General features: G+C 35.7%; 3 protein-coding genes across 5 annotated transcripts; 2 read left to right on the forward strand and 1 right to left on the reverse strand.

The window, feature by feature from the left end:
• Positions 1-2,702: 2,702 nt before the first annotated feature.
• Positions 2,703-4,169, reverse strand: LOC107616308 (uncharacterized). Its single transcript, XM_088499373.1, has one exon. It carries the CDS (start codon positions 4,167-4,169, stop codon positions 2,703-2,705), a length of 1,467 nt encoding a protein of 488 aa, XP_088355499.1.
• A 5,804-nt stretch (positions 4,170-9,973) lies between these two features.
• Positions 9,974-14,332, forward strand: PAB5 (poly(A)-binding protein 5). The gene is made up of 7 exons (XM_016321176.3): positions 9,974-10,485; positions 11,237-12,015; positions 12,111-12,188; positions 12,282-12,371; positions 12,825-13,124; positions 13,220-13,429; positions 13,779-14,332. The coding sequence occupies exons 1-7, from the start codon at positions 10,236-10,238 to the stop codon at positions 14,001-14,003; spliced, it is 1,932 nt and encodes a 643-aa protein (XP_016176662.1). The 5' UTR covers positions 9,974-10,235; the 3' UTR covers positions 14,004-14,332.
• A 2,582-nt stretch (positions 14,333-16,914) lies between these two features.
• LOC107619649 (Tetratricopeptide repeat (TPR)-like superfamily protein) lies at positions 16,915-20,493 on the forward strand. Of its 3 annotated transcripts, none has more exons than XM_088497822.1 (2): positions 16,915-19,029; positions 20,432-20,493. In XM_088497822.1, the coding sequence occupies exons 1-2, from the start codon at positions 16,991-16,993 to the stop codon at positions 20,481-20,483; spliced, it is 2,091 nt and encodes a 696-aa protein (XP_088353948.1). In that variant the 5' UTR covers positions 16,915-16,990; the 3' UTR covers positions 20,484-20,493. The 3 variants fall into 3 exon arrangements, with proteins under 3 accessions (XP_088353948.1, XP_088353949.1, XP_020966419.1); XM_088497823.1 differs by lacking the exon at positions 20,432-20,493 and adding an exon at positions 20,233-20,415; XM_021110760.2 differs by lacking the exon at positions 20,432-20,493 and having other exon boundaries at positions 16,915-19,098.
• Positions 20,494-22,117: the final 1,624 nt, after the last annotated feature.

Below are 22,117 nucleotides of genomic sequence, written 5' to 3' on the forward strand. Positions count from 1 at the left end.
CAGAATCAACTTCGGATATGGTAGGTGAATTGGTAGGAACCTTTTCACCACCTCCAAAGGCTAACCGTCTCTGAGTTTGTCTAAGGTGAAGCAAAGTTCTTTCTATTTTCGGATCAAATCTAGCCAAGCTCGGGTCGGGTAGAGAACGCGTCATTCAAGGAAAGAGATAATGAGCTCATGACAATAAGGTGAGCTAAACAAAGAGTAATCCTAACTAACACAGACAATCAAGCAAAATGCAAGTATGTACATATTCACATATCTACACTAACCAACAACATGGCACTCATGTGCAACTCCCCGGCAACGGCGCCATTTTGATGAGTGATTTTATGCCGGAGTAGAATTTATCAATAAATCCAATCGTAGTATAGTCTAAACTGACACGCAATTCCACATCAAACAATCTAAAATCAATAACCGAGAGTATGAGTCATGAGTTGTTCTCCCTAGGAGTGCTCCAAGATGCACATTGTTGATTAGAGAGTGTATTGGTGTTTGGAGTTTCATATAAGAAAAGAACAAGCTAGCAGTGTGAATGAAAATCAAATGATATAAAAGCCTTGGCTAGAAGTGAGAATTGGACTTCCTATCATCATTATTTCTATCAATTGTAATCACAATTAGTTATTGCTTCACTTAGTTAACCTATAGTATAAAGGAAAGTCAAGTGAAAGTAATCAATTTAGATTCACAAGTCCTAGCCTAACCCTAGGGAAGTCTAGCTTTAGTGACATGCAAATCAATTAGCAATTTCCAATTGATAATCAACAAAAGACATTAATAATTCAAGTGTCTCCAATGTCTCAACTCCCAAGCCAAGTAGGAAAATTTTACTCCATAGTTAAAGTTGGCATTTTATCAAACACTTGGAGAGCAATGATGAGAGACATTGTAAAATTGAGAATGAAATTGAATTCAAAGATGTCCACTACAGGAGATTAACAACAAGCAACAATTGAAATTAAGAACATGAAATTACCTCAATGTATTAATGGAAATAGAAGTAACAACATCCAAAAGCTAAGATCCACAAGTAACTTGAACAACAAGAACTAATTTGAGAGTATGAGAATCTAGATCTACAATTGAAAGCAAAGTAGAAGTGAATTGACAATAGATCTCACCAATGAATACAGAAGAGTTCCAAATTTGAGAAGCTAAACCCTAGAGAGAAGCTAGAGAGAAGTTGGAGTTTTTCTCTATCTACAAAATGTAACTTCCAACTAAAAATATCTAAAAATGAGTCAATAGATGAGAACCCCTTCATCCTTGGTCTTCTTATGCCTTTTCCCGCCAGAATTCTACTCCAAACAGGGTCTGTAACTGCCCTGAAATCGCTAGTCATGTTTTCTCTTTAAAAGTCACGTGCGGCATCGACGCGTACGCGCACAACACATGTACGCGTCCCTAAGGTTTTCACCATCCATGCGGAAGCGTCAATTGTGCGTGCGCGTCCATGAGATTTTGGCTGAGCCACACGAATGCGCTGGCTTCTAGCGTTGGCTTTCCTGCGCCGATCCAGTGGCGCGTATCCACGCGTACGCGCAAGGTACGCGTGCGCGTCACTGCTCAAGCTCCAAAAATTCATTTTCCATGCTCCTTCCCTTCATGCATGCTTCCTTCTCCTCTTCTAGGCCATCCTCGCCCTAAGAACTCTAGAATCACTTAACAAACAGATCACGGTATCGAATGGTAATAGGAGATGATTCAAATATGATACTTTAGTGTAAAAGATGCATGTTTTCATCCATGAGGTGAAAATCGGGAAGGAAACACAAAACCATGCATTATTTATGAATAAGTGTGAGAGAACATCGATAAAACCCTTAAAATCCATACAAGATAAACCCTAAAAATAGGGTTTATCACCTTTATGCCACTCAAAGTAGTTGTTATATGAAGTGGGCAGAGATGAGACATTTGTTTTTCAGTAGGCCGCAATAATTATCCCGGCTCGTCTTCAATTCGGATAAAGGAAAAAGCTTCCTCATCCTCCGAATCATAATCTTCATTGGGGTCACCTTCATACTCCCCCAAATATTCGGTTGGAATGATCGAAATCGTCCCTACCATGTCATCATGCCCTTCATCAAAATATTCCTCATCAACATCGACATCCTTATTTTTATCGACTCCAGAAGATTGGGCTATTGTTTTGCCCTTTTCCATCTTTGCAGGTGATGGAATCTCTTTGGGGTAAGTCTCTCCATCAGAAGGAAAAATAATTCGAGAATACACAGAAGGCGTTGCCCCCTTGCTTAGCTCTTTGCCCGCCTCAATCGAAAGTTTCTTGTTCTGACTGAAACTTCTCCTTCCTCCTCTTCCTCGCGGATAACCCCTGGCACGACCTCGATAGTAGGAATACTGGTTTCGAGAAGGTGCTCGATGCCCCATTGTGGATTACGTCGACACAGATGATCACGTCTCTGGAATTCTTGGCAATTCCTAATCCATTGAACATCTATGTCTTGGGACCGGCTTAAAGGTGTAAACACATTTTTTTGAGGGGTCTATGAGCTAGAACCCTCCATACGCCTAATCGGCTGCCTCTGGCGTGCTTTCTCTTATCTATGAGCCAATTCTTTCTTCATCCTTTCCTTTTCAAAGATTGCTGCTGCTTCAGCATCAAAAACAGCATTGCACCGTGAACACAGAGATACGTCCCGGTCTTTGATCTTTTGCTAAACCAAGAAATCCAGCTAACCATCCCCTGTTTTGGGGGGGTATACAGACCTCACCTGTGACTCGAAATCATCAAGAGCCACTTCAAAATCATAGGACATGCCAACTATGTTCACTCCAAAACAAGGTTCGACATAACTGGCATCAACCTCGAAAGGATCCACATCAACCTTCATCTCTTTCTTGCCATCGTCGAATTTCAACCGTCCTTCCATTATCGCTTCTTGAATCAAGTCCCTAAAACGGACGCAACTGTTAGTCGAATGGCTTGTTGCTTGGTGAAATTTACAGTAAGGTTTTTCTTTTAAATCTTTCACGGAAAGTAAAGTTCTACCCTCAGACAGAATTAATTGTTTATCTTTAAGCAACACATCGAAAATATGATCAGATTTTGAAATATCAAAACTATATTTCTTTCCACTTTTCAGTTTTGAATCATTCGACTTTTCATTACTTGGAAGTTTCTTCAATAAATAACAAACATATGGAGGACCTTTCTTAAGTTCGGCCAAATCGACTTCTGTTTCGAAATCGAATTCCTCCTCTGAGGATTCCATGGTCACATAAGAAACCTTTTCTTTTCGAGTAAAGGGTTTATTCTTTGATCTTTGTTCATTTATATACTTTTCTTTTTCTTTTTTCATGAGTTCGGTCTGTCGAACCTTTTCAGCCAAATGGGCCAAATCAGGAATATACTCATTAAGCAGTTTTCTGCGCATATAGAATCCTAACCCCATAGTTGCTATTTTTACTACCTCACTTTCGAGTAATGACACATAGCATCTACTTCTAGCATTTTTGAAATGTATTAAATAATCATCAATGGTTTCACCATCTTCACGTTTCAAAGCCACTAGATCAGTAACTGCTACATTCATCTCCCCTCGATAAAACTGAGCGTGAAAAGCAGTTTCTAACTGATTCCATGTTGTGATGGAATTTGGTCTGAGATTTGAAAACCAAGTAAATGCATTCTTCGTTAACGAAGAAGAAAAAAACTTCATTTTCAAATTTTCATCATTGGCTAAGTTCCCAATCTCGACCAAATGACGAGCAACATGTTCAATAGTTGATTCTCCGACTTCACTAGCAAATTTTGTGACTATTTTTGGATTCTTCACCCCTCTTGGCACTTCAGCCATCTGAACAACTTGGGGAAAAGCAGACACAAAATGTGGTCGATTCATAAAACCAACATTGGGCCCAACTCGATTTAAAACTTCTTCCACAATTCTAGTGACTTGATAACGTTCACCACCATGATTAGCACGTAATCTGGCTAAAACGCCATAAGCATTTTGACCTTGGGAAACTACATAAGGGTTTTCTTGATTCAAAACATTATCTGCATTTTGAAAAACATTTTCTACTCCTTCATTATTTCCCCTGGCGTTATGCCCTTCACCTCCATCATAATCAACAATCCGAGCAATCTTTTCGACTTGTCTAGCAAGACGCTCGAATTTTGATTGATGATCAGCCATCATAGGATTCAGAATTGTAGTCATTTGTTGGGTCAATAAATTGACTAAGTCATGGTGATTCTTTTCCACTTGGAACCCACATTATAATCACGAGAGTACTCAGAGTACTGTTGTGAATTTTGAGTATTATTCACTCCATTTGCATTTCCAAAGCAGATAGGTGGGATAAAACCACCCACCGATGGGGTATAACCAGGAGGAAGACCATAGGGAGGCCAACCAGCGGTTAATGGAGGCTGATACGGCAGCGCAGGACCACGTGGACGGATATTACGTCTAACATTTCCAGTCTGAATAGTCGTGACTGCTATACTTTCAGTTCCAATTGCAGCCTCCGAATGTGAAGACACGTCGGCCTATTGCACAGATACTGGTATGCTATCATTAGTGGATGAACCACCATTCACAATCGATATCTCATCAGTCATGTGAATGATTTTTCCACTCCGTAATCGCATACACTAAGTAATACTGAAAAAAGTTATTTGACACACTTCAATTTAAAAACTGTCCCACCGGGCGTGCCAATTTATTTTTTCAATTTTTAGCAAATCGATAGTGGTTCGATTCTAATGGTCTAGGAGCGAAACATACTCCTCTTTGCAGGTACCAATTCTTCTAAAAGTGCATCAAAGTGTCTTCCATTAGATAAGTTTTGAGAGAAAGGATAAATTAAACCTTGTAAATTGAAAAAATAATATAAAAGAAATAAAGTTTTCAAAAGGAAAATCGCTTACATATAGAAAATAATTTACATTGGAATTTAAAAGAAAACAATAAAATGCCTTTGATTGAATCGAAGGGCTTTAACATGCGAAATTAAGATGCAGAAAGATAAATTGAACAATGAAAATAAAGAACACTTGGAAAATAAATTTACTTGAAATGTTAAAATTTACAAAAATATAAATTGAAAGAATAAAAAGATGGAAGAAACCCTATAGAAAAGATACTCGATTGCAGACTCAGAAATTTCTTGGGATGTGAGTGTGTTTGAGTATTTTTCTGAGTAAAAATTCCAACCCCAATTTCCTAATACTTCCTAGTATTTATAATCTATTTTACATAACTGAGAATTAATTACAATTGATTACAACTTTGAATATAATTCCTCTTGATAACCGTTTCCGCCGCTTGATTATAGCCATTTCCCATAATTTCCTCATGTGATAATAGCCTCTAACCGTTCCACTACCATGACTATTCGACCCACCTGTCGAAGGCCTTACTCGATTATGCATATCGAATATCTTATTCGATTAGATTTATCCGATTAACAAATCATTTGAGATCCAATTTTATGCCAGTCACTTTCAACCTCACGCTTATGCATACATTAATAAAATTGTGAAAGAATAAGAAAATAAAAGAATTGTGAAAGAAAAAGATGAAGAAATTTTATTGATTGTTGATTGAATGAATTGTAAACTATAAAGGTAAAACTAAGTATATAAAGAGTATTGGCCTATGAAAGATAAAAGTAAATAAAGATAAGATAGAGATAAAGATAAAGATAACTATAAGATAAGATAAAGACTAAATTATAATTTAATTTGTGTATTCTGTTGGGCTGAATTTGTGGGCCGTGAGACGTCTTTATTATTGTCATGGGATAAGGTGGAAGAGTGGTTTAATACGCCCCCGCAAGCTGGAGGATGAAAGATGTCAAGAACACTAAGCTTATTCAAATTAAGATGGAAGGGTTGAGGAGACAAAGGCTTGATGATGATGTCAGCTAGTTGCCCAGAAGAGGGAATTGGGAGAAGTTTCATCACTCCAGCTTGAGCTTTTTGTCGAATCAAGTGACAATCAACCTCTAAATGTTTGGTCCGTTCATGAAAAACCGGGTTAGCAGCAATATGAAGAGCACTCTGATTATCACAATATAAAACTGGTGGGCGGATAGGAGAGATGCGTAAAAATTGTAACACATTTAGTATCCATTGAAGTTCACAAGTTGTGTTGGCAAGTGCACGATATTCTGCTTCCGTGGAAGAGCGGGCAACGGTGGTTTGTTTCTTGGTCTTCCAAGAGACTAAAGAACTGCCTAAGAAGAAACAATAACCTATTAAAGATCATCGAGTGTCAGGACATCTGGCCCAATCAGAGTCACTGAAGCCGAGAAGCTGAATTTCTGATTCCCTTGGAAAGAAAAGTCCTTTGCCGGGACTAGTTTTCAGATATCGTAACACATGTTTGGCAGCTTGAAGATGAGATTCAGTAGGAGATGCCATGAATTGACTTAATTGTTAAGTGGCATACATGATATCCGGTCGAGTAGTGGTGAGATAGATAAGACGGCCAACCAAACGACGATATACAAAAGGGTCGGATAGCAGGGGACTTTTGTCTTGATATAGTCTTGTGGTACTATCCATTGGAACAGAGGCAGGTTTAGCACCTAATAAACCAGAATCCTCCAAAAGATCAAGACAATATTTTCTCTGAGATAAGCAAATTCTCTTCTCTGATTGAGCAACTTCAATACCCAAAAAATATTTTAATGGGCCCAAGTCTTTAATTCGGAAGTGTTGGTGCAAAATAGACTTAATGGCAGCAAGTTCAAAAATGGAATTACCAGTGAGAACAATGTCGTCAACATAGACTAAAAGGATAGAAATTTGATCACCAATGAATTTGACAAATAAACTATAATCAGATGAGGTCTGCTGATATCCATGAGATAGCAAAAGATGAGAAAGTTTGTCATACCACATACGACTAGATTGTCGTAAACCATACAGTGACTTTAGTAGCTTACAGCATTGATTCGGTTGAGAAGATATAAATCCGGGTGGCAGAGTCATATAAACATCCTCAGAAAGATCCCCATGTAAGAAAGCATTATTGACATCCAACTGATGTATAGGCCAATGCTTCAAAGAGGCCAATGCCAAAACTAATCTGATAGTGGCAGGCTTGACAACAGGGGAGAAAGTTTTCAAGAAATCAACACCTTCAGTTTGAGTGAACCCTTTTGCCACAAGGCGTGCTTTATATCGATCAACTGAACCATTAGGCTTGCGTTTGATGCGATAGACCCATTTACAGCCAACCGGCTTAATCCCTGCAGGGCAATCAACAAGACGTCAAGTTTTGTTCAGCTCAAGAGCATCCAACTCATCTTTCATAGCACTACGCCAATTAGAGTGTTGATTGGCGTCCTTAAAATACTTTGGCTCAGTGTCAGAATGTAGAGATAAAAGAAACTTTTTATGTGAAGGTGAAAGAGAAGAAAAAGACATGACTGAAGATAAATGATACTTGCACTTTGAGGGAGATTGATTTGTAGAGATGAGAGAGGAATTATACAAGTAATCAGAGAGATATGCTGGAGGTCGGTGAGGCCGGTCGGAATGACGAGGATGGGGTTGCTCAGGTGGTGAAGAAGGTGACGGTGGATGAGAAGGTGATGGTGGACTGGTGTCTAGTGTTGAAAGTGATTCGGTGGTCATGGGTTCAACTTGGTTAGGAAACAATAGTGAGGAAGAAGGAGAGGTTGTTGGATAAAATAAAGAACTAAGTGGAGTTGGGTCAATGGGTATAGGTGAGGGTTCAACTGGAAGACTAACTGAATCTTGTTTTTGAGGTGTGTTTGGCAATGTTGGGCTGAGTGTCTGGAATTGGACATTTTTTGTGACTAAGGGCAAGATTTTTTCATAAAAAATCACGTTTCTAGAAATCTCAATTCTTTTATCTTCTAAAACATAAACAATATACCCTTTAAAACCATATTGAAAGCCAATAAATACAGCATTTTTGGCTCTTGGATCAAATTTTGATCTGTTTGCCATTTGGGTAGAAACAAAACATAAGCATCCAAAAATTTTAATGTCATGATAATTTGGTGGATGATTGAATAAAATCTCAAATGGTATTTTAAAATTAATTACGAATGATGGAACTCTATTATGTAAATAAACAGCATGTCTAACAGCATAAGACCAAAAAGATGATGGTAAATTAGATTGAAACATAAGAGCACGAGCTATATTCAAAATATGTTGATGCTTGCGTTCTACCCTTCCATTTTGTTGAGGAGTTTCAACACAACTACGTTGATGAATAATGCCCTTTGAAGCATAAAAATCAGGTAAAATAAATTCTGGTCCATTATCGGAACGAATAGTTTTGACTTTGGAGTTGAATTGTGTTTCAATTAAAGTAATAAAATTTTTTATTTGATTTTGTACTTCTCCTTTTGATTTTAATAAAGTAACCCATGTAAAGCGGCTAAAATCATCAACAATAGTAAAAAAATATTTATGATTATGAATAGAATTTTGTCGAAACGGACCCAAATATCAAAATGTAATAAATCAAAACTTGCACTGGCTTTGTTAAAACTTTGAGAAAATAAAAGTTTCTTTTGTTTAGAAATATAACAAATGTCACAAGCCTCGTCATGATGCATAGAGATAAAAGGAAATTGTTTATGTAAATGATTAAGTCTTTGCCTAGAAAGGTGTCCTAAACAAAAATGCCATATATTGGAAGGTGTAATGGGTGGAGATTGGATGGAATTTATGGAGTGTGTAGTGGATGAATTTTTACAGGTTCAAAGACATATAATCCCTCTCTCATTCTGGCCAAATCAATTGTCCCCAAATTGTTGCTCTGTAGAGTGTAAGAAGAAGATGAAAAAGTAAGTTCACATATGAGTGCTGAAGTAACTTTTGAAACAGAGATAATATTAAAGTTGAAATGAGGTAAATAAAGAATATCATGAAGAACCAAGGATGGTGAAAATTGAACGATGCCTTTATAAGAAACAGTAGTTCGAGAACCATTTGGTAAATGAAAAATAATAGGAGAAATTTGTGTGTAAGAAATAAACCAAGACAAATTTGATGAAATGTGATCTATGGCACCAGAATCAATGATCCAAGTATTCAAGAATGAATCTCGATTTGAAGAATTGTTAACAGTAGAAAAGGTATTGAAAGAACAAAGATAATGAGTAGTTGGACTTGGCAAAAGCTCAAGTTGGTTTGAAGGACGAGCTTCTTCATTGAAATGAAGTGCCATGAAAAAAAAGTGTTGGGCTGACGAAAAATTCAAAAGAGGCTCCGGATGAAGTTGCTGGTGTTCCCTTTCTCTTTGATCCATGGATGTCAGCAGAGCTCAAGAGGAGCTCTGATACTATAATAAAATTGTGAAAGAATAGGAAAAATAAAAGAATTGTGAAAAAAAAAAAGATGAAGAAATTTTATTGATTGTTGATTGAATGAATTGTAAACTATAAAGGTAAAACTAAGTATATAAAGAGTATTGGCCTATGAAAGATAAAAGTAAATAAAGATAAGATAGAGATAGAGATAAAGATAAAGATAACTATAAGATAAGATAAAGACTAAATTATAATTTAATTTGTGTATTCTGTTGGGTTGAATTTGTGGGCCGTGAGACGTCTTTATTATTGTCATGGGCTAAGGTGGAAGAATGGTTTAATATACATCTTTTTGAAAAACTACCACTTACTTATTTCGAATGGTCCAAAATTTTTTTGGATCAACATTATGAAATATAAACACGTATTCTTCCTAAACCTTTTTTATAAAAAAAAAAATAATGATTATCTTTTAAATATCATAGACATTAGCAAAAGAATATATATAGAGAGAGCGCGAGTGAGAGGAATACAGGAAAAGGAACAGAAAAAACCGCGACCAACGGCAACACGCGGGAGTCCGTATTAAAAAAAAAAGTGCCACGTCATCATTCTCCAAACGCGAAACCTAGAACGAAACGAGAGCGTTTTTCACGCGTGCACGTATATAAACTCCCCACTCTTTTTATTTCTTCCTTCTCTCCAACTCTCTGTTCCGTATTCCTCAGAAGCACAACTAGGAAAAAAAATAAAAATAAAAAAATAAAAAAGGAAAAAATATAGTAATTAATACTCCGAAATCATAAAAATAGGATTTCCTTAATCATAATTTTGTTTGTCCCTTCTAGATTTTCCATTCACAGCAGAAGACACAATCGCAGTTGCTGCCACTCCTCGCTCTCACTCTCTCAATCTTTTTCCGGTTTCTTTCTGATTGATTTCGCCGGAAGAAGGTAATGGCGGCAGCGGCAGCGATTTCTGCACCGGTGGCTCAGTCTACGGCGGCTCCGGCGGCGGCATTGGGCGTAGGGCCATTCTCCAATGCATCCCTGTACGTAGGGGATCTGGAGGGGAACGTGAACGAGGCGCAGCTTTATGATCTGTTCAGTCAGATTGCTCCGGTTGTCTCGATTAGGGTTTGCAGGGATCTTACGAAGCGATCCTCTCTTGGTTACGCTTATGTCAACTATTCCAGCTATGAACATGGTTCTCGTTCTCCTCCTTTCTTAATTCTTTCGTGTTTTCATACATTTATTCTTTGTTGGTGGAATTGCATGTAGATTGATTTCAGTTTATTTGATCTTCGTTGATATTTTCGTATTGATGGTTTGTTTTGCGTGTTTAATGTTTTATCCTATTTCCTTTTTCTATATATATAGATTAGTAAAGAGAGATCATTCGCTAACTGTAATGGATCGTATCGGTTTATCATTATCATTATTATTCTAGGTTCAAAATCATTATTTTTATAAGAAGAGTCCATTGAAATTTACGATATTTTAGTGAATTTTGTATATAATTGAGTAGTAGGAAGGGGGGGGGGGGGTAAGTGTTGGGTGGACAGATGTTTGATTCATTTTTCTTGGTTTTACTTTAGTGCATATATGATCTTGATAACAAGATATTTTGTTGCACTGCATGTGTTTGAAGATTCATGTCATATCTGCAACCGAAAATGAATTTGGAATGGACAAGTTTATTATAGTTTGAGAAATGTTATAAAGCACAAAATTGCCTGTACATAATGAAAGATTGTGACAAACTTCATTTACTCTTACTCCTTAATTTATAGTTATATTAATTAATTAATTACTTAATTAATGTTAGTACGAGTGAGATAACGACGGTTTATAGGTATATCTTCATTGAATAAAGAGAAGGTTCTATTTGCCGTTTTGCTGTTATATGCGTTTATTATCCTCTAGTTGCTTCCCTGATTATATTACCTATATTGTAGCTGCAAACGCCATGGAGCTTCTGAACTTTACTCATTTGAATGGGAAACCCATTCGAATTATGTTTTCCCAACGTGATCCTAGCATTCGGAAAAGTGGATTTGCCAATGTGTTCATCAAGAACCTTGACACGTCAATCGACAACAAGGCATTACATGACACATTTGCTACTTTTGGAACTGTGCTTTCTTGCAAGGTTGCCATTGATAGCAATGGAAATTCAAAAGGCTATGGTTTTGTACAATTTGAAAAGGAAGAAGCCGCTCAAAATGCCATCAAACAGTTGAATGGCATGCTGATAAATGATAAACAGGTTTTTGTGGGACTCTTTGTTCGACGCCAGGAAAGGGCTCAAACAAATGGATCACCAAAGTTCACTAATGTGTATGTGAAAAATTTGTCTGAAACACAAACTGATGACAACTTGAAGCAACTGTTTAGCCCATATGGTACAATAACAAGTGCAACAGTTATGAAAGATATGAATGGGAAGTCTAGATGTTTTGGTTTTGTTAATTTCCAGAGTCCGGATTCAGCGGCTGCTGCAGTTGAGAAGTTAAATGGAACTACGATCAATGATGACAAGGTTTTATACGTGGGGAGAGCTCAGAGGAAAGCTGAAAGAGAGGCAGAGTTGAAAGCCAAATTTGAGCAGGAAAGATTAAGCAGATATGAGAAGTTACAAGGTGCAAACTTGTACTTGAAAAATCTTGATGACAGCATCAGCGATGAGAGGTTGAAGGATCTATTTTCTGAATTTGGAACAATAACATCTTGCAAGGTAAATTTCACTTTGTGAGTGTACATTGTACATCCAATTAGCCCCTGATACTGGTTCATTTTATTGTTGTTGACTTGTTGTTCTTCTTTCTTTAGGTAATGCTTGATCCACATGGACATAGCAGGGGGTCTGGTTTTGTTGCATTTTCTACTCCTGAGGAAGCAAGTAAAGCTGTAAGTTATTAATTTGCTGCTTTAAAAAAAGGTGTGTGACTACTCTACCTCTTTATTCATAGATGCTTGAAGTTTGAATTGTCTTTTGTTCAGTTGAATGAAATGAATGGGAAGTTGGTTGGGCGGAAGCCTCTGTATGTTGCTGTAGCCCAGCGCAAAGATGAGAGGAAAGCTCGTCTACAGGTGATGCTCTTCTTAATGTTCTAGGTCTCATATGATTCATTTCTAGACTACTTCCTTATGAATTAGTTGTAGGCTTGTAGCTTATACCTAAGTGGGAGTGGGAGTGGTTCAATTATAATATTGAATTTTTTGATGCTTTCTGATCTTTGCAATTAAATTTTATGGACCATTAATATGGTTTCGTCATTTCCATATTTTTTGGAAACATTTTTCTTTTGGTTTGCAATTTGCATTCATAGGATTGCATTAGATATGAATTGTTTAAATTGTGTTGTTTTGCACTTTCTGTCCACATCCCATCATGGATAGAAGTCTTTCATGTTAGATTTGCCACCAAACAAAAGGAGATTCTTTTCTTTTTGCAGGCATAAAATATCATGGTTGTTTGAATGTGATTGGGAGTTCCTTTTTGTAAAATTAATGGGTAATTTAACAAATTGACATTCTTTTCAGGCTCAGTTTGCTCAAATGCAGTCACCTGGTGGAATATCACCTTTGCCCTCAGGAATTCCTGGGTATCATCCAGGAGCACCAAGGCTTGCCCCTCAACAGCTGTATTTTGGTCAAGGAACACCTGGCTTCATGCCGCCACAACCTGCTGGCTTTGGTTTCCAGCAGCAAATCTTGCCTGGAATGCGGCCTGGCGTTGCTCCAAATTTTGTTATGCCATACCACCTTCAGAGACAGGGTCAACCCGGGCAGAGGATGGGCATTCGACGAGGGGGAAACCTCCAACAAGTGCAGCAGAACCAGGTAAATTCTACACATCTAAGCTTTGAGTGTCTTTATAAATAATCTTATCCATTATTATTTTTATCATTTGATCACACTTTAATTTTTGAAACCAGATGCTGCATCGCAACTCCAACCAAGGGTTTAGATATATGGGCAATGGCAGAAATGGTATGGATCCATCCGTTCCTCAAGGTCTAGTTGGTCCAATGATGCCCATGTCCTTTGATGGATCTGTATCTCCTATTGATAACCAGCGCCCTGGAACATTGTCTACCACCCTTGCCTCTGCTCTGGCTTCTGCAACCCCAGAAAATCAGCGAGTGGTATGTTTATAAGTTTATAGCTTTGCATGAAGGACCTGTTTATTTTCCTTATTGCAAATTAGAATTTTGGTATGTGAATAAGTTTATCCTACGGCATAGTCTTTCATTTAAACTAGGAATATTATGTTCTCCTTTCGCTATCGTTAATAATGATCTACATAAAATTTAAAATGAGTTCTAACAATACAAGGAATATAACCATTTTGCTAATTCTGTATAGAGCTGAGATAAATGGAGTTGAAATAATGCGCAGATATTTTAATTTGTAATTACTTGTATTTGACTAAATTTATGACAATCATTTTTACAAGAAATCTAATATTTGTCATATATTGGTTGGAAATAACAGATGCTGGGTGAACATCTGTATCCTCTTGTGGAGCGTCTTACTCCAACTCAACACACGGCAAAGGTGACGGGCATGTTGCTGGAAATGGACCAGTCAGAGGTAATCCATCTCATTGAGTCCCCTGAGGACCTAAAGATTAAGGTCTCCGAGGCAATGCAGGTCCTTCGCGAAGCTGCCACGGGTTCTGATGTTGGTGATCAGCTGGGCTCATTGTCATTGAATTAATGAATGAAAGTCATCGTAGATACATTGCTCCGTATCATATTTGAGCCACTCTTTTTTGGGGCTCAACGAGGCAACATTATTTTTGGGATCCTGTGCTATTTTAATTTTATTTTTTTCCGGGAATGATCATGAGTCAATTCTGAGGGATTCAAGGATTTATTTTTGGTAGTCTTTGGTAGTACTGTAGCAGTTTTACTTTAGCGTTTTCAAACTATCTTCATGATTTTGTTTTAGTTAGGATTGAGTTGCAGTAGAGGATCTAACTTATTGGCTTTTTGACAATAATTATTTCTTGAGACCTTATATTATTTTGGACTCGGATTTTGATATAGTCTGTTCTTGGTCTCTTTTAATGTTGCTTCTTATTAAATTCTTTTGATTGTGTATCTAATTTTGGTTCGGGGTTGTGAGCACTAGTCGCGCACAGCATTCCTGAATATGTTCTACCATTTAATTCGATATACTATAAATGATAGTTCATGTGGAAGTACATTACTAATTTACTATTATGTCAAGTATAATTATTTCTTGAAATAAAAGAAAAGTCGGGGCATTTGGTTGATTAATTCATATATGCAATAAGCTTGAACTTTTGTTGTTTTATCGAGTGTTGCTGAATATGATGGTTATTACTTCATTCGTTTATGGAAGGTACGCCTGCAAATTATTGACCTCTTATGGTTCAATCATCACATTCGATCAAAATCTAAAACATGATTCCCTCCTTGGTTCTCACTTAAATGTGGGTGATATCCAGGATAAAAGTTTTTTTTTTTTTTTTTTGAAAGAAAGAAGGAGCTCAACACTCAGTGGAGCATACATAGAAAAGATAAAAAATGAACAATTACTCAGTTCTTATGTCATTTCCGGCATAGCCATCAACAATATGAGCTAGTTTCACACCATTCCGTAGCACAAAGCATCGATTGTGTCGCACACTCCACAATTCCTGCTGTTTTGTTCTGGAAGATTACACCATTTTTCTGTAGCCAAATATTCCATATAACTGAAAAGAATCCCACTAATCAGTACTTGCGTACCTCCTTTTTCATAGGCGTGGATCTCCAACTCTGAAAGTGATCTTTCAAGGTGCCCGGGGCTATCCAGGATAAAAGTTATTTGGACTTTCAGTATGGTATTAAAATTAATCTCACCACATCTAAACAATCAACAAATTTTTTTTCAGTTGTATGTTAAATGGTTGGATCTAGAGTTTCATAATTCTTTTTTATATGCTTTGCATTCCAATCATTTAGCAATGCTCATTCTAGAATTCATTCACCTGGATACTTGCCGTATAACAATATGATAATAACATGAATTATGCATGGCTATTAAAACAAAAACGTTTAATATAATAATTATCAACAACAAACGTGGTGTTTTTTTTGTTGTTGTCTAACGTGTTAGTATTTTCTTTCTTCTTATATTCCCGAAAGAAAAAACCCAACCACAGAGTACAATCTCAAAATTTTTTTCAGTTCTCTGACCGATAAATCCTAGTTTATTTGCACGTCATTGTAGCCTACACATCCTCCAAATAAACATTAATTGTGTTTATTCCGGTTTTTGGTTTGTTCCAAAATGTTAAATTTTTTCTCTCAAAAAAGAAAATAAATAAGTAAAATAATAAGCAAATGAAAAATGCATAATATTTGTGCATTTATAACCTCCTTCTTTTCATCTGACAAAATTAAAAAAAAATCCAGATTGGGTGATCTTAGCAAAGTTGATGGACTGGAGCTGTAACATCCTGTCAATTGAACTATTGAAGGCTCTGCCTCTTTCTTCAGTTGTTGCTTCTTACATAGTCTAGTTCAGTTTTGTGATATGAATTCCTCAGCAAGATTTCCAAGTGAGGTTTTCTTGTTCTAAGTTATAATTCATTATTGTATGGACATTGTGTAGAGAAGAGTAAAAACTATAGTCTCTAGCAACAAATTGAATGAGAAGAACAGCATCAAGTCTGAGAAAGAATTATGTTCACTCTTTAGTACTTTATATTTGCATGTGTCTCCTTTAACTCATACAATCACAATTCACAACAAACCATAACATACTAAACAAAATGTAATCAATGAATTTCCTTTTATGATCAAATGACAAATCTGATGGACATGAAGAGTTAGTATACTCTGTTACTCAAAGTGTTAGTTATTTACGATGTTACAATTTATAAAATTCCTAATAACCTTTCACTCTAAAAAAAAAAACAATATGATGGACATCATGATCATGCAAGAGTGTAATAAATAAATAAAAAACTAGAAAATGTTGGGAGGAAACAAAACTATGTAATTTAATACAACATTGTCACATTTAATCGAAAAGAAGACATATCTTTAAGTAGGCTGTTACCTAGATTATTTTTTAGAGTGAATACTCCATCCGACTCCCGACTCCTGACAATTATCTCGAAAGGACAATGAGGTCCTTAAGAAAAAAAAAAAACACCAAATCCGGTTCCTGATCTTTTTTTTTTTTGGGACTGGTTAGCCCCTGACATCGACTTTTTTTTGGCACAGGGACCTCGTTGTCCTTTTGAAGTAATTACCAGGGGTCGAATTGAGTTTTTTTTGTCAAGGGCCACGTTATCTTTCGAGATAATTGTTAGAAAATGTTTTGGGTTTTTCTCTATTTTTTATTAGCAATAATATAAATTTAATTATAATTAATTTTGTAGTAAAAATACACATAAAATATAATTACCTAATAAATATTTTTTAGGTTTTTTTTCTTGAAAAATTTTTAAAATAAAAATCTAAAAAATATTTATTAAGTGATTATACCTTATGTATTTTTTATTGACTCTTACAAAAATTAATTAGAATTAAACTTATATTATTGCTAATAAAAAATGATCTAAGTAACATAGAATCTCTCCAAATCCTGTGTGTGAGAAGTACGGTAAAATAGAATAGATAGATTAGCTTCAAAGCAACACATAAGCCGAACCAAGTCCTTTGGTCTTTCCGTTGTGCCCTTACATGGGTGTAAGTGCCGCTTCCATACTCAACCACCTCCTCCACCCAAAGAACCTCAAGCCTCAACCACGCTCCACCGCAACCAACACCACCAAGGCGGCCATCACAACCATCCTCTCCCACGTCAACGCCGGTCACATCTGTAAAGCCGCCTCCGTCCTCTTCGCATTCCCGGCGCCTTTCCCATACTCCCTCTACGCCCATCTCTTCCAACACTGCACCTCCCCACGCGCAGTCGTTGGCCTCCGCAAGGCCGAGTCCCACCTCGTCACCTTCTCCCCCGCCCCACCCATCTTCCTTCTCAACCGCGTAATTGAGGCTTATGGAAGATGTGACTGTCTTCAGGATGCACGTGAATTGTTCGATGAAATGCCGCAGCCAGACGGTGGCTCTTGGAATGCGCTCATCAACGCTTATTCCCAGAGAGGTTTCTCGGATGAGGTTTTCAAGCTGTTTTTGAAGATGAACAGGTGTGGTGTTTATCCCAATCAGATAACTTTGGCTGGTGTTCTTGGGTCGTGTGCTGTGGCTTCTGAGATTGTTTTGGCCAAGCAGGCTCATGGGATTGTTGTGAAACTTGGGTTTTATCGCAATGTGATTCTCGGCAGTGCCCTTGTTAATGTCTATGGAAAATGTGGGATCATGGTTGATGCTCGTAGAATGTTTCAAGAGATTCCAAGTCCCAATGCTGTCACTTGGAATGTCATTGTGAGGAGGTATCTTGATGCCGGCGATGCGAGGGAGGCCATTGTCTTGTTTTCGCGGATGTTTTTGGTGAAGGTTCGACCATTGCATTTCACATTTTCAGCTGCTCTTGTTGCTTGTGCGAGTATCTCTCGGCTGGAAGAGGGGATGCAGATACATGGGGTGGTTGTGAAGTTAGGTCTTCACGAGGATAATGTTGTTTCAAGCTCACTTATTAACATGTATATGAAGTGTGGTAAGCTTGAGGATGGCCGTGAGGTTTTTGATCAGATTGGTTCCAAAGATTTGGTGTCTTGGACCTCGATTGTATATGGATATGCAATGTGTGGGAAAACATGGGAAGCAAGAAAGATTTTTGATGAGATGCCAGAGCGAAATGTGATCTCATGGAATGCAATGTTGGCAGGGTATGCTAGATTTTGTGATTGGCACGAAGCGTTAGACTTTATATATCTGATGCTTGGTAAAATTAAAGATATCGATCATGTAACACTTAGTCTGATGTTAAATGTCTCTGCAGGTCTTTCAGATCACGAGATGGGTAAACAAGTACATGGTTATATATATCGACATGGTTTCCACTCGAACCTGAGTGCCGGCAATGCTCTTCTTGATATGTATGGTAAATGTGGGAACTTGAACAGTGCCACAGTTTGGTTTAACCAGATGAGTAATTGGCGTGACTGGGTTTCTTGGAATGCTTTGTTGGCTAGCTATGATAATCATCAGTTGAGTGAACAAGCACTAACAAAATTTTTGGAGATGCAGTGGGAGACAAAACCAACAAAGTATACCTTTGGAACCCTCTTGGCAGCATGTGCAAATAGTTTTTCTCTTAACTTTGGAAAACAGATTCATGGATTCATCATTAGACATGGATTTGAAATGGATATTATAATCAGAACTGCTTTGGTCCACATGTATTCTCGATGTCGATGCCTTGAGTATGCTATCGAGGTTCTCAAGGGAGCAATTTCCAGAGATATAGTCATTTGGAATACCATGATTTTGGGATATTGCCACAATCATAGGGGTAAAGAGGCGCTTGAACTTTTTCAACTGATGGAAGCAGAAGGCATCAATCCAGACCACGTGACGTTTCAGGGAATTCTGCTGGCTTGTGTTGAAGAAGGCTTTGTTGATGTAGGTACTGACTGCTTTAGATCAATGAGCAATGAATACTATGTCCTGCCCCGGCTGGAGCACTATGATTGCATGATTGAACTATATAGTCGGCATGGGTATATGGATGAGCTAGAGAACTTTCTCAAAACAATGCCAATAGAGCCCACTCTTTCAATGTTGAGAAGGGCCTTTGAAGCATCTCAGAAAAATAGGTACTCAAGACTAGGAGAATGGATTACACATAAACTTAATGAATTTGAACACTAATTAATTTCAACCAACTGCATGTGTGATTATATCAGAGATCTGATCTCTGTTTCAGATTCTAGCTTTGATTTGCCGGACGACTTATAATCACATTACATTATTTATTTATTTATTTAGAATGAAAGTGTAAAATATATTTATTTATAAAAAAATTACATTATTTTAAGAATAAAATTATAAAAAAATTAATTTATTCAGAATGAAAGTAATATAATTAATTGTTATTTACTTAGATGTGATAAAAAAATTAATTGAATACTATGTACGGTAAAAAATTGATATTATTGAAGGATAAAATTAAAATTTATTTCTATGTATCGTTTTTTCTCCAACGTTTTTCGTTCTATTTAAGTCTCTAACGTTTCAAAATCGTCTCAATTTTGTTCTGTGTTTTATTTCCTAATACATTTGGTGTCTAAGAACACACACAGCGACACAAATTTCTGATATAGTTTTTGGGATTTCTGCAGCTATTGGACTTTTTGGACTAAAATTCTTGTTATTTCCTGTATCATAAACAAAAAGGTTTAGTTTTAAAAAAATATATTTATTTTTCTTTGATTTATCAAAATTTCATATAAGTAATATATTCTAGATATCAATTGTAAACATTGTACTCTGTCAAAATTATTAATGAGTGATTTTTTATTTTACTTGAAATATATTATGTTAAAAAATAATTTTAAATAGAAAAAATTCTACTCCTTTTTTTCTAAAAAATGCTAAAACCATATTTTCCTCTTCTCTATAAAATGTACACTTTTTTCTTTAATAACTTTTAAAAACTTCTTCTTTAACCCATTTTAAATTTTGTGTTAAATATGCTAACTTTATCCATTTTTTAAGAAAAAATATTTTTTTTTACATAAATACTCTATAACAAAAATTTAATTTTTTGTAATTAAATTTTATTTATCAAAATATCATTTAACAAATTATTTTCTTAGTGACTAAATTATATTTTTACCAAAATATCCTTCAAAATATTTTTTAAAGATTAAATTATTTTTTACTAATGAAAGCATCCATAACCACATTGTTTCCGAATATGAGCTTAGACAAATAATTACTCATTCTTAACTTTATCTTTAGTGCTTTAATATTTCGTACTCCAAGATCTTGAAATTGGGCTATCTTTAATTTTTCAGCAATTCAATCAATGAATGTTAGACGGGTTGATGATGGGTTAGTCCACACTAGCATTTGAGAAACATGAAATGGTTTGATCTGACTATTGAGTTTTAATAAATCTGCATGAGCCGGGAGTTATATATAAATTATATATACTGATTCTGTTTACATTACATGTCTCTCTTCCATGATTATTTTGTTGTTGGATATAGTTAGATTTTGCAGAACTGTGCAGAAACTTACCATGCATCAGTATCTTGAAGCCTGAACATTACTAGTGATTTTACAAGTTATTAGCAATGGTTGTTGTAAGTGTTTTTCTTGAATTCTTTTAATTCCACTTGATTGATTAACAGAATGTGAAATAGTAGCAAATGAAAACTAAAAAAAAATTATAAAAATAAGAATTTGCTATGCATTTTGCATTGGTATCATAAAAGTATATATAGTTTTTTTTCTTATGAATTGAACTGTACAATTTCATTTCATACATCATCAAAATCTAAATAACATTGTTTGTTGAATAACATGGTTTACTCTCACTCAACACACAGCAAAGGTGACGGGTTGCTCGAAATGGACCTAAAGTCTCTGAGGCAATGCTGGTCCGGGTTCTAATGTTATGTTGTGATCAGCTGTGGGCTCATTGTCATTGAATTAATGAATGAAGTCATCGAAGATACATTACTCTGTATCATATTTGAGTCACTCTTCTTCCGGGGCTCAACTAGGTAACATTATCTTTTAGGTCCTCTTCTATTTTAATTTTATGATTTATTTTTGTTAGTCTTTGTTAGCAGTTTTACTTTTGCATTTTCAAACTAATTTCATGATTTTATTTTAGTTAGGATTGGATTGCAGCAGAGGGTCTAACTTATTAACTTTAGATCTTATATAATTTGGACTCGGATTTTGATATACTTCGTTCTTATTGCGTCTTATTAAATTCGTTTGTTTGTGTGTCTGCTATTTAAATTCTGGTTCATGTGGACGCTAACATCACCGTTATGTCATGTATAATTATAACTAATTATAATTATCACTTAAGAAAAAAAAATTTCTTGGGATTTGGTTGATTAATTCATATATGCATTAAGCTTAAACTTTTTCCTGTTTTGTTATAACTCCATTAGTTTATGAAAGGTATGCAAATCTCCTACAAATTATTTGATTACTTCTATGTTGACGAGTGTATTCTAAGAAAATGAATAACGATCTCAGGATAGATCTTGTTTATCATTATAGTACTCAAATTAATCTCGCCAATTTTTTCAGTTGCATGTTAAATAGTGGGATCTAAAGTTTTATAATTGGTTTTTCAATATGTTATTTATATACTAAAATTAGTTATTAAAATTAATCACTAATATATTTATGTATAAATATATATATAATTAATTTATTTTTAATATATATTTATATTTTAATTCATATTTTATATTATTGACAAATTTTGATATACAAAGTCTTTTTTTTTACATGCTTTGCATTTCAATCATTTAGCAATACTCATCTTATAATTTATTCAATCAAGAGGATACTTGCCGTGTAACAATATGATAATAACATGAATTATGCATGCCTATTAAAATAAAAGCGTCTAATATAATAGTTAGCAACAGCAAACGTGTTGGTGTTTTCTTTCCTATCGTTCCCAGAAGAAAAAACCCGAAGAATATAATCTCAATATTATTTTCAGTGCTCACCGATAAATTCTAATAGTTATTTATCAGTCATTGTCGCTTACACAGCCTCCAAATAAACAATAACAGTGTAGACAGGACATAACAAAAGCAGAATCGAATATTACTTTTCTACTCATTAATAATATTAGTCAAGTACAAAATAATACAGGTGATAATTATTTAATTATTTAAATGTCATGTCCCAAACTTCGATCTT

This window comes from Arachis ipaensis, chromosome B9, assembly GCF_059453495.1.
Source record: "Arachis ipaensis isolate K30076 ecotype BB chromosome B9, ASM5945349v1, whole genome shotgun sequence".
NCBI lineage: Eukaryota > Viridiplantae > Streptophyta > Magnoliopsida > Fabales > Fabaceae > Arachis > Arachis ipaensis.

Coding starts and splice junctions, on each gene's coding strand:
- PAB5 (XM_016321176.3), top strand. CDS start 10,236: ATGGCGGCAGCGGCAGCGATTTCTGCACCGGTGGCTCAGTCTACGGCG. Junction 12,016..12,110: donor GAACAATAACATCTTGCAAG/GTAAATTTCACT, acceptor TTCTTTCTTTAG/GTAATGCTTGATCCACATGG. Junction 12,189..12,281: donor CTGAGGAAGCAAGTAAAGCT/GTAAGTTATTAA, acceptor TCTTTTGTTCAG/TTGAATGAAATGAATGGGAA.
- LOC107619649 (XM_021110760.2), top strand. CDS start 16,991: ATGGGTGTAAGTGCCGCTTCCATACTCAACCACCTCCTCCACCCAAAG.
- LOC107616308 (XM_088499373.1), bottom strand. CDS start 4,169: ATGGCTGATCATCAATCAAAATTCGAGCGTCTTGCTAGACAAGTCGAA.